This window comes from Phyllostomus hastatus, unplaced genomic scaffold (genome assembly GCF_019186645.2).
Source record: "Phyllostomus hastatus isolate PE091 unplaced genomic scaffold, TTU_PhHast_1.1 phas_contig_210, whole genome shotgun sequence".
Classification (NCBI taxonomy): Eukaryota; Metazoa; Chordata; class Mammalia; order Chiroptera; family Phyllostomidae; genus Phyllostomus; species Phyllostomus hastatus.
The window spans coordinates 18,885,007-18,897,734 of NW_025333737.1; the positions used below are offsets into that span (position 1 = coordinate 18,885,007).

The 12,728-nt window shown below is 41.6% G+C and overlaps 1 protein-coding gene across 9 annotated transcripts in view; it reads right to left on the reverse strand.

The window, feature by feature from the left end:
• Positions 1-12,728, reverse strand: part of ACACA (acetyl-CoA carboxylase alpha) — a 259,834-nt gene that overhangs the window by 33,726 nt on the left and 213,380 nt on the right. For all 9 annotated transcript variants that reach the window (XM_045835837.1, XM_045835836.1, XM_045835833.1 and 6 more), the window contains 3 exons: positions 5,725-5,868; positions 5,032-5,152; positions 1,790-1,886 (listed from right to left, as the gene is read on the reverse strand). In XM_045835837.1, the coding sequence (XP_045691793.1) occupies positions 1,790-1,886; positions 5,032-5,152; positions 5,725-5,868 (362 nt within the window). The remainder of the gene's footprint in view (positions 1-1,789; positions 1,887-5,031; positions 5,153-5,724; positions 5,869-12,728) is intronic.

Below are 12,728 nucleotides of genomic sequence, written 5' to 3' on the forward strand. Positions count from 1 at the left end.
TATCCGAGTATTACAGTTATTTATTGAACTTGAAAACAGCTCAGAACAACTTCTGTTTTCTATTATACTTCATATAAATTTTATCAGGCTAGCACATGAAGATGCTACATCTTGTTTTATAGTGTGTCCCTGGACAAGGTGCCATGGAATAATAAAAGACAATTTACAGCCAATAGCACACATATTCCAAACATACATACCAAAGATGAGTTTTGGCAGCACTTACAGTAACAATCCCAGAAGAATACATTTATATTTATTTCTTGAAATGCCATTGCTTTTGAAAGAAGCTAGCTCCATTTGTGTTTTATATACTGGTGAGCATGTGTATGTGTTTGGAGCAAGAAGCCCAGAACTCATCGGGTGGAAAGAAGGAAAGGAGTCAGAGTGAGTGTCGCAGTAAACAACGGCTAACCAAAGCCCAGCCCGACTGATCTCGCTCACAGGTAATCCCCGTTCTTCCAGTCATAAGTGTAAACCATCATTCTCTTGTTTCCCGTGGGAGGATCTTAAAAACCCTAACAAAGGTTTGGCTTTTGGAGGGTTAAAATCTGTCATGTTTTTTCACAGACAGGAAAACTGAAGTAGAAAAGATAAGAACCAAATTTTCAGAAAAGTTGGTCTGAGTGTGGTGTGAGGACTCTCTATAGCAAACTGACAGGCCCTGGCTAGGAGGGTTTTATTTCTAGTGTAACCCCCACCGGCCCCTCCCCAGTGGGAATTTACCAGGCACAGAGAATGATAATTCTCACCAGGACCCAGAAGCCTGGGTTTAGGTGGAAGACCTGAGATGCGAGAGAAAACGGGAGCTGGTCCCCGTGGGTTTCAGTCTGGGCTGAATCCAGGCCTGACTTTTAGAGTCGCAGTGGAAGGTCCTGCCTGTGGGATCTGCCATCTGATGGCTCCTTGTCCCCGGCAGCAGGAGCCGTGCTGACCTGCTGTACTGAGAGAACTACAAAGCCTGGAATTATTTTCGAGGCTAGAATCTAAATCTCAACCCAATGTGGCATGTTTGAGAACCTTGAGCAGGTGCCACTTTTCACCAAGATAAGAAAAACGGATTGCCCCCGAGAGGAAGGTGAGCTCCAGATGTGGGTCCCTGGGGCAGCATGTCTCTGCAGTGTAGGAAGAGATTAAGATCAGCCTTGGCAGGTGCTCGTTATGGTGAGTGCTACAGATTAGTTCGTGCGGAGCTTGCTGTTGAGTGAAGCACTTCTTAGAGTGAGTATTAAAATTTAATAGAGACTTCAATTTTCTACTTGAAAAATATAGGTATCCCAGCTTATTTTACTCATTCCTGTTTCAGGTAAACTTTTTTTTCTTTTTTTTTTTTTTTGTAACTTTAATTTGGTGATAAACCAGTGTAGTGCATTTCTTGCTTAAATAATCTAGATGCCACGATGGACCTCCTTTCTACTGACACAGAGAAGCAGTCGAGACTGATTTACTTGTCACCTGCTTCCAAAAGAAAATGGTCTTTGGGAAGGGGGCAGGGGTCACTGGTGGGCTGTTGCTGTTTACAGCCCTCAACTAGCTTTTCTTTTAGCATTATAAGAAGGAAATATTGTCAAAACCAGACTTTAGATTAAACACATCACTGAAATGACACATTAAATGATTACTGGGGACCAGTGCTCCGGTTACGCTGCCTTGGATGTGACCATAATCCAGTATTCTTAGAAGTTTAGACAAAGAGACTATTATTGGTAAGGACCTATGTAGTCATGGCCCTTCCCACTCATGTTTTTAGTTGGGAGGAAAAGAGCTTCCAGAACAAGAGAGCTCTTACCTGGCTCTGCCAACCACCACAGTCTGCGCCCAAGGTTGCATGATTTCTGAGAAAGACCCATAGTCAAAAAATCCACTTAACCATTGACCTTTCTGGGCTACAGAAGGAAAAGAAAGAAAACAAGAGAGAAAAGACAGTCAATCCATTAAAAATGCACGGCAACTGGCAAATTTAAGGTTGGATTTGGGCAATTATTTGGGAGAACTTGTTGTGTTTTTAACCAGAGTGTAATAGATGGAAGCATTAGGCAGCTGCACGTTTGTCTGCCTTCAGACACCATCTCCTATCTCATTTGCTAGGCTGCATAAAAAGATTCATTTATCAGCAAAAGCATCATTTATTGTTAAACGATGGGGTTCAGCTAGCAGAGAGAGTTTGCATTGCTTTTAAATAAATAAGTTGGCTTTTTTCAAAATACCACAAACATTTGTCAATAGGCAGCCAAGTCATCAAAGATGTTTTCAAAATGTCTATTTCTATTTTAAAACTCAGCTTACAATTTTGTTTGATTCCATTGATTTTCTTTTAATGGAAAGCTGAAGACAGCTGAATGATAAGTATTAAATGGTCAGATGAAGATCCGAATTTGGGGAAGAGAAAAGGGACTCAGCTTTTGCTAGAAAAGCAACGAGATATACATCCACTTTATTTACAGCTGACGAAGTATAATCTTTCCATAAGAAAGGGCCATGCCCACACACTCGTGACAGATAGCAAAAAATATAATGGTTAAGATGCACACACTTAATGTCATTAACCTCTCTTGCACACAGAATTTCCTTCATTGGCAACATATGTAACTTTCAACATCTTACTTTAAGAAAAAGCAGCAAAAACAAAATGTTTTGCTCCACAGGTATCCATGTTTGACCAGGACCCCATAAAAGCTTCTGCAAATAACTTCCTAGTTTGCCCTCTCAGCTCATGGTTTCTCAGTGATTCTTCTAATTTGAACATGGCCCTCCGCCCCCTAAAAACCCAAGTCCAAAACCAATTAAAAGTGGAGATCCAAGAAAGCTAACCTCTGCTGACTTAAACAGGATGGAGAGTGTTTTATCAGGACTAAACTTGTAATTACTGTGTTCTACATTCCTTGCCTCTATGGCCCCAGTGTAAAATGTGATCATCCATTTCAAAATTATCTCTCTATCGTGAGCCCAAAGCTGATCGTTTAGATTCCGGTCTCGTGTTGGGCGTCAGTTTGAAGAATATCACAGCACTATCTCCTCTAATAAATGACTTTAACTTTTCACCTAGAAGATATCTGCTTTAACTTATCACAGGGAATCATCTGCTTTCTTTAACGTTTCCACTAAATTAAAATCTGAAGTCACTCGATTTGAGAGCGAGTGTTAGCAGCACATAGACAGCAGGATGAATTACTAGGGAGTCGATGAAAAAATATTATTCAAAAACTAGAAAACTTAGTTTATCACAAATTCCATTTTATTCTGTAGATCTCATTAATAATGACCAAGATAATGCCTACCTGCTCATACACGCACACTCACACGCACACTCACACGCACACGCACACTCACATGCATCTGTTCACCCCATGAAGCAGAGCTCAATTTTTGATGGTGGTTCTAAACCAAATTTCTGAATGCATCAGGATACTGTAATTTTAAGTTCTATGCTTAGATCATTTTGTGATTCTTATTTCAATAACAATGATTTAGAATTACAAAATTCATTTAAAAATGGAAATGTTTTCTTCTTTAAAAACCTTCCTGCCTTATATGTTGACAGGGGCTATCACTAGTGTGGGGGGGCTGTACTGCCCTCAAAGAGCAGGCTATGTCCGGTTCACGGGCAGAACCCAGAAGCAGCTAAAATGGCTCCCAATAACTCCAAGGAGAACACTCACTGAATCTTGTTCTGAATTTTCCCAGAAAAGCCCTGGATTTTATCTTGGACTCATAGTTGTTACCATAATAATGATATAAAAATGAAAGGTAGGTAGAAGATTACTATGGTGATTTTTCTGGCTACGTAAGAAAAACTATTTAGTTTTATTATTAATAAGAAAAGGCATTGAAAGACAACAGGTAAAATTTTAAATTAAAATCAATCTTCCTCTGGTGATTTCTCTACACCATCTATAATTAAGCTTCAGATGAAGCCCCAGCTCCTAAGTAATAGCTGTGTGACCTTGCACACGTCATTTTAACTTCTCTGATCTTGTAAAACGATGATGCCTTTGTATCCCTGAGAGGTAGTAAGCCCAAATAAGATAATGTATATAAAAATGCTCTGTCGTCCCACCTGGCTTAGTGTGGGTGCCCACAAAGGTTTATTAGGTCTTTCTTATGAAGACCTCTTTCTTTTTCAATAAAATCACAATGACTCAAATTTAATTATCTTCTGCATTCCACTTTTCTTTAAGATAATATCCTTTCTTTGAAATAGTTGCAAGAAACATGCAAAAAAGAACACTTTCTCAAACAATCTGAAAAAAATAGATTCGAAATGTAGCAGGGGGATTTGGGGCTTCACAAAAGAGCTTCCTAATAAGTATGGTTTGTGAAAACAGCCAAAGGACTGACTATATGGAGTTACCTTTGTTTTTGTGTTTAAAGTTAGATAAAATCAGTCACAAGACAGAGGTATATTAGATAAACATGGAGGAAGAACTTGTTCCTGTTCTCTAGATTTGTAAAATTAAAAGTTCTGGACAGTCTCTTCATGAATAAATGATCTCACATTAATGACTAGAGCAGTGCCAACACTATCACCACTGTGGTGAGAAGGGAAGGGCCTGTGCAGGGTCAGCGCTCAGCGGTGGCCTGCTGAGGAAAGTGCAGTCACGCTGTACAGGAGGGATCACAAAGACCTTTCCTAAAACTGATCTGACTGATCTGTTTATAGAAACTGAAAGGTCAAAGATTCTGGTCCTACAGTTCTAGGGCTTTATGGCTTATATTTAACTGTGTTAAAGTCTTTGAACCCACCAAATATTATTCTATTTAATAGCAGAATAAATAGAAGAAATGTATTAGTGACTGGACTACTTATGACTCAATGGCTGATATGCAAATCTCATCTTATTATTTTTCATTTGTTCTTGAAGAATTTTCCACCTTCTTCTTCAGAAATAATTTTCCAGATTTTCCTCACTTCCAGGTACTTAGCAGCTGTTTTCTTGATCACAAGCTATTGTGCGAAAATTGGTTTGTGCTGGAAAAAGCAATGGAAAGGCTGAGGGCCAGGGGCCATAGAATCCTTAAACATGTACATACTTGGGTGAGGACGGCCTGCCAGCATCCATCGAGGATCATACGGGGTCTTTGTGGGAACAAACTCGATGATTCTATCTATAGGATCCTTGGAATTCAGGATGGGAACTGAAATGTTTACACTCTGAAAGGAGATTGGGAGGGAAACAGCACAGCAATCAGTAAACAACAGTCTTATACTCCAACTCAGCAACAGTCATGACAAAGGCAGCAGGGCCCATGTACGGAACGACACCCATGACCCCCAACCATCAGCCAAAAGTGGGCCAAGCCCTGGGGAACACGCGGAGGTCTCAAGTCCCATGTAGGAGCCTGGCACAAAGTGGTGCCTTTTGATTGTTGATTTCAATATGCCCAGGCCTTCTGGGAAGCTCCCCAGAGGGAGGGATGACTATTAGAAATGAGAAAACCCACAAGGAGGAGAAAGCCCTAATATGCTGGGATCGGAGCTCAGATAGGCCATGAAAGCTTCTGTGGCTGGAAAACATCAGAAAGGGGCCTAGCCAATGAATTCGAAGGCATTTTAAAGGTAGAAGGCAAAAGATGGCTCTAGGGGAAAAAAAAAAGAAATAAACCACTTTCAGAGGAATACTTCATTTAAAAGGTCCTGCACTGTTAAGAGATCTCAAGTGCAGAGGCAGGAGGCTGCAGCAGAACGGCTGGGTGCCGTGTCAGTGCTGGGTGGGAAGGGCTCACCTTAGGCATGTAAGACAGCCAGTGCAGGACAGTGAAAACCCCCTCGAAGTCATCACAAACAGTGCTGTGGGTCACCCCATTGTTGTGCATGATCTGGATGCCGCCGAGCTGGTTATTGGAGGTATAGACTTCCCGCCCGAGAACCTAGAGAAACAAGCAACAGAAGAGACACTTGTCTTGACAGAAATAAAGGCAAAGTCATTTTTGTGATTCTCACTAAAATGGGTTCTCTCCTCCACAAGACAGAGACTCCAGTTTCTGGGACTTGTTTTTTCAAAGGGACTATCTGGACCTTCATCCAAAAAAAAACTCAAACAAACAAAAACCAAACTTAGAAAACAACAACAACAAAAAAGGGAAAGACTTTTAAACAATTACACATACAGTTGCAATTTAAAGACCAGCAAGCCTCTCCTTCCCTCTCTCCGAGCCCTCACAGATACACACAGCACATTCCAACTCAGCTGAAACCACTGCCGTGGGTGAGGCTGGGACCCCGGGCCAGTGGCCCCCTCATGATCGGCAGGCCTGGCGGAGTTACTGCATGGACACAAAAGAGGTAATGTGCCTGTCTTCGACAATCTTCAGTGACAAGTCTCAGCTAAAGAAGTGCTGTCATGTGTGGGTGCTTCTTTTTTTTAAGGATTACTTTTCCCCTTGTATTTAATTTTTGAAGGTGGTCCCTACATATAAACCCTAGAGCTGACAAAATCCTGAAGCAACTCCTGATGCAGACCTGAACCCTCGAGTCTGCATTCCTTTGTGTGCTGGGTGCAGGGCAGTGATTTATACCCAAGCCCGCCTCTCCTCCCTCTGTCCTTCCCTCCCAAGGTTCCAGGGAACTCGGCCTCAGTGCCCGGGGGCTCCCTGGAGTTTAACCCTTGTGAGGTTGAAGGGCATCTGCAATTGGAAACCACAAAGTGTCCTTTAAAGAAGAAAAAAGGAAGAAAGAAATATTCTTGAACTTGGAAATTGTAGGGTTTCTTTTTCTCTTGAAGACTGGTTAATAATTTCTTTTAGGGAGGGAGGTTTTCTGACCCAGCAGATGGAAGCCGGGCAGCCTGATCACTGGCTGTCGCAAACTGCTGAGTGTGTAGTAATTGCCAGTCATCTAGGGGAGCCCTGGAGAGCTCTAAACAGTTGTAGAGCGCTTACTGTATTTTACCTTTTCTTTTCCCTCTCCCCTCCTCCTTTGGAAAATAACTATGGCACAACATTTCTTTCTTACCAACTTTTATTCATTTCCAGTCTCTGGGGTAGAAGCTAATGAACTGAAAGACCAGCAAGTTCTGCCTGTACATTCCCATTTCCCCCTTCTTGTTAGGAGCTTCGAGAGGTTCCCCTGCATGCTGCTGGGTCAGCCCCTACATTAAGACCCTCCAAAGGCTGAGGAAGTTGGTGACCAAAGTAATCACCTCAGTGTGACCCACCTGGCACTGGTTCTATTTAATGCTTCATCTAGGAAGGTGGAAGAGACTCTTCCGAAAAGAACAGAGAAAGCAAAACTGCTCTCAGGTTACCGCTCTCCTTGACAAGGAAGTGCAGAGAACAAGCCTTAGCGGGCAGACCTGAGCTGAGCAACATGCCGGCAGCTCCTCTGCAGGAGCCCCAGGAACAGGGGAGACCCCATCTGACCACTGGGCTCCCGTCCTCCTCTCAGTCTGTCTTTAATCTCTGCCCAGGCACTGCGGCTCTTTTCTCATTCTCCTGCTGTCTCTTTCCATTTGCCCTCTCTCTGACTGATACACTGATCTCTCGGTCACTCGGCTTTCTGCTCCACTGAGTCCATATTACTAATAACACCTCCGCCACGGCCAGTTTACCTCATGAAGGCAGGAGCACATCATTACAAAATAAACTCATAACTTTGACATTCTAGCAAATACACGCCGTTTGTTATTTTTATGGCTTTAGTCTTTCTAACAGGCAGAGGGCATTACGTACCTGTTTCATTTATATCTTTTAATGTGTGCACACATGCACACTCACACACGTATCAGGAAATAAAACGGAATAAAAAATCCAAGACAAAACAAATAGCCAAAGCAGAGAACGGATGGGGGGCCCTCGTGGAAGCAGAAGCCCTATCGCTGGGGGAGGCCATGCTCCTTCCGATCTGGCTCTGGTTTTATGGGCGTCATAAACCTGATGGCCCACAACTGGTCCTTCTGGGACAGACTGCCTCTCTGCCAGAAGTCATTCAGTGTGATCAGCAGTATTTTTAATTATTAAAATAAAATTGAAAAGGGGGAAAAGAAATAAAAAGGAGACATGCTGCTGACCCTGAATATCTGATATTCACAATCTGTGCAAGGAGCCCAGAACTTTGCTTGCCTGAGAGAGAGAGCTGGACCACCTTCTACTGAGAAACACTGTTTTCTCTCCTGTGAAACACTGTCTTTAGTGCTTGATAAATACCCGACCACTCAGAACTTCACATCTCTCCAAAATCAGTGAGGGATCGGTGAAGAACCAGCGAAGGGACCGAAGCAGACCAAGAGCTGCTTAGCTGATCGAATAGCCCTTCCCCAGATGTCCCTGCGCCTCCTTTCAGAGAGGAAGAGCATCCTGGACCAGGCCAATCCCAGAGGCTCTGCTGCTTGCCCATTCTGCCCCATATTCTTACAGACGAATGGAGACAAACTTGGAGGAGCAATAATTTAGTAACTTAGCAGGTCTTCCCTCACAAGTGGAAACTCAGGTTCTGATACTTTGGCATTGTTCCGAAAAGGCAGCAGTTCTACATTTCTCCTCTTTTGGATTCAGAAAGAAACCTGACCAGGGGTTACCACAACCAAGAACATTATTCCTGGCCTAAAGAAATGTTTATCATGTGAGAAGATTCATTTAATTTGGGAATTAAAGAGAAAAAATAAAGGGCAGACTAACAGAGTATGTGAATGGCTCGCTCTGTCCAGCCTTATCTTAGGAGGTCGGGGGTCGGGAGGGGAAGGACAAAGAGAAATGAAACCTGCTTCACTAACCACAAACAAATGCTAACAATCATAGCTACTTAACAGTCGGTGAAGAGAAAGCAGGACCCTCCAGTTCATCTTCAATGACGGTGCGTATGGAGCACGCACCAGTAGAATGAGGGTGCACACAATAGCTCCTGATTTATAGGGGTCATTGCTGACTCAAGTGGTTTTAATGATTTTAGAATACTTCAGAACAAAAGCTCCAACCAAAGAAGCAGAATCTGGGCTAGGACAAAACCCATTCTGCCTAATTCTGAAATGATCACGCTGGAACAGACACACAAACCCTGAACGGCATCCAGGAAGACACGGACAGGGACCCACACAGACAGAACCACTATTTTATTCCTCGATATGTTGCCCTATCAACCTTCTACAGAAAAATTTGGGGGTAAACAACTCTCATCACTCTAATATTTTCATGAAGAAGGCAAGTTTCATTCATCAGTTTTTTTCAACTTTGACATAGAGCATTTCTATGCAAGTCAAGTTGCTTGCCATGTTCCATTCCCCAAGTTACTCCTCTCACATTGTCTACACCATGATAAAAACTTTTCATTTATCTGCCCAACAAGCATCAATAACCATTTAAACGCAGGAGCCATCCAAACAGAGGCGACTCTCCTGAGGCCCCACCCTGCTGCTCCCCAGGTCTAAGTGGAGAAGCAGTACCAGGTAGTATTAAAAACAGGCACCATCTGAAGAGTTCCCATGCTGGCAGAACTGAGTAAGGGCTGAGTCTGAGAGGAAAGAGGATTCTCATCTACTCTCAATAAACTTAAGCCTCACCCACCATTTTATTCATTGGGGCTGGCAGACTTGAGAATTATGGGCACCGCACAGAAGCCAGTGATTAGCAGAGACACAACTGTTAAAGGTTCTACCAAAGACGTTACATAGCCTCTAGGAATTTTTAGGTACATAAGAAGTACAAGCGAATGCAGTCACACATACATGCCACGGCCTCTGCTGTTCTTGCTCCTTATCTAGAGACACTGCAAACAGCTCAGGTTTACCACAGCTGACAGGCAACAAAAACAGTCTAATATACCGCCTGCTCTCTCCCTTAAATCCCTTTTTGGTGATCAAGATAAACTTGTTCTTCTTTTCCCCAGTGCTCCCGACATTTGACTGAAGTGGCGGAGCATTGTGAAGTTTTGTGCAAATGAAATCACTATGTAATATGGAATGAAGGTAGTATTTACTTGTCAGGATATTTGTCAGCTCAGGCATTGAGATTTCCAAGTTTCATAGATGCAACTTAGCTCAATTTTGTTAAAAATTGCTTTTGTCCCAATATACACATTATGTTAGGGACTCTCAGACTTATAGGCAAATGTTTGCAATCATATGCTCAAGATGTGAAAAATAATGATGCATATCAGTGGAATAAAAAGTGAAATCTACCACTGCTTTCCCCTCCTTTATCCAGTTTTCCCCCCGTTAAACAATCCTAGGTGGGTCAGGGCAATCTTTTATTTAAAGAAGCAGGGAGTATAAATTCTTCCCGCATCGGAGAATTGAGAGACACAAGCTGGGTCCTTGTTGCAATCCTCCTTCTCATTAGGATATTTCCATTCTCAAGAGGGTCTGAGGAGGGGTTTTGTAAATTTCCTGAGCAATAGTCATCCCCGGACTTCACCCATGATTTTAGATTCACCCTGGGATCTGTCAGGTTATTGATAAAGGTTTGGCTAAGGCAGAAAGAGAGATAGAGATGAGAAAGAAGAAGTGGAAGCAGGGAGTGATAAAATGGGGACAAAAGAAAGGAGGAAGGATGAGAGAGAGGAAGAGGGAGGGGGAGAGACAAGAGTACAGGAAGAAAAAAATGCAATAGCTCATCTACTCATGCTGCTACCACCTTCCTCCCTGACCTGAGAGGACTACATTTTTAAAAGCTGACAAGTAATTCAATCTCCAATTAACAATTTTAAGTGGTGTAGCACATATTACTGTGTAAATGTTTCTCCAGGAATATATCCAAGGGTGAGTGGAATTAAATCTCTAGGGAGACAGGACCAGTGAGTGCCTATGTGATCAAGGATGTTTGGGGTTCCAAAACACTCTCTCTTAATACACACACAGACCCAGGGTTACGACTTGCTTCTCCCCTTTATTGCCATGATTGCTACTGGAAAACTTGAGTGCTGGTTGGCAGCTGGTAGGCTAGGGTTGGGGGTAGGAAAGGGGGCACAGTGACATACTGCTGGCGCAGGATGTGAAAGCCTCTGACTTGAGCCACAGATGAATTTAAGGCCATCCACTGCAAGACCAAAAATTGCTCTATAAGGAGCAAAGCTCTGAAGTGATCTGTTTGGCTGATGGAGAAATTAGAGGAAAGGGACTGTGGTACCTGCGGTAGGAAAAGATATTTAGCCAAAAAGAGACTCAGGCCCAACATAACACTGGAAGGCCAGAAGGATTAACTGACCATGTAGGTGTAGGTTTAATTTCTGGCCCTCTATTCTTTTCCATTGACCTACTATATGTCTATTTCCATGCCAGTACCATACTGTTTTGATCATTATGGATTTGTAACATATTGATAGTGTGAAATCAGGGAAGGGGATGCCTCAAGCTTTGGTGTTCCCTCTCAGGACTGCTTTGCCTATTTGGGGTCTTTTGTGCTTCCACACAAATTTTAGGATTATTTGTTTTAGCTCTATGAAAAATGTCATTGGAATTTAGATAGAGATTGAACTGAATTTGTAGATTGCTTTCATTAGTATGGGCATTTTAACAATATTGATTCTTCCAATCCATGAGCACAAAATATTTTTCATTTGTGTCTTCATCGATTTCTTTCATTAATCTGTAGTATTCAATATACAGGTCTTCTATGTCCCTTGGTTAGATTTATTTCTAGGTTATTTTATTCTTTTAGATACAATTGTGAATGGAATTTTCTTTTCTTTTTGATAGTTCATTATTGGTGTACAGGAATACCGTCGATTTCTGTATATTAATTTTGTATCCTGCAACTTGTATCTAATAGCTTTCTGATGGAGTCTTTAGGGCTGTCTACATATAGTGTCATGTCATTTGCAAATAGTGACCGTTTTACTTCTTTTCTAATTTAAGCCTTTTAATTTTTTTTCTCGCCTAATTATTGTGGCTAGGACTTCTAATACTATATTGGATAAAAGTGGTGAGAGCTGACTTGTCTCGTTCCTGATTCTTTCAGCTGCTCACCATTGAGTATGATGTTGGCTGTGATCTGTCATAAATGGCTTTTATTATGGTGGAGTATGTTCCCTCTAGACCCACCCTCATGAGAATTTTTACCAAAAATGGATGTTGAATTTTATCAGGTGCTTTTTCTGCATTTATTGGTGTGATCATATGATTTTTATCTTTCAATTTGTTAATGTGGTGTATCAGGTTGACTGACTTGTGCATATTGAACCATCCTTGCATCTCTGGAATAAATCCCAGCTGAATGCGGTATATAATCCTTTATTGTAAGATTGATTGCAGTTTGCTAATGTTTTGCTGAGGATTTTTATGTCTATGTTCATTGGGGATACTGGCCTGTAATATTCTTTCTTTGTGGTGTCTTTCTCTGGTTTTGGTATCAGAGTAATGCTGGCCTCACAAAATAAGTTTAGAAGTATTCCCTCCTCTTCAATTTTTCTGGAATAGTGTGAGAAGAATATGTGTTAAATCTTCGTTAAGTGTTTGGTAGAAGCAACCAGTAAACCCATCTGGTCCTGGACTTTTGTTTGTGGGGAATTTTTGGATTACTAATTCAATCTCCTTACCAGTAATTGGTCTATTCAGATTTTCTTTTTGTTTATGACTCATTCTTGGAAGATCATATATTCCTAGAAATTTACCCATTTCTTTTAGGTTGTCGAATTTGTTTGGCATATAATTGTTTATAGTATGTTATAATTCTTTGTATTTCTATAGGTATCAGCTGTAACATCTTTATTTTCTTAGTTTATATAGTTGGGCTCCTTTTTTCCTTGATGAATATGGTTAAAGATTTATCAATATTTATATTTTCAAAAAATCTGGTCTTAG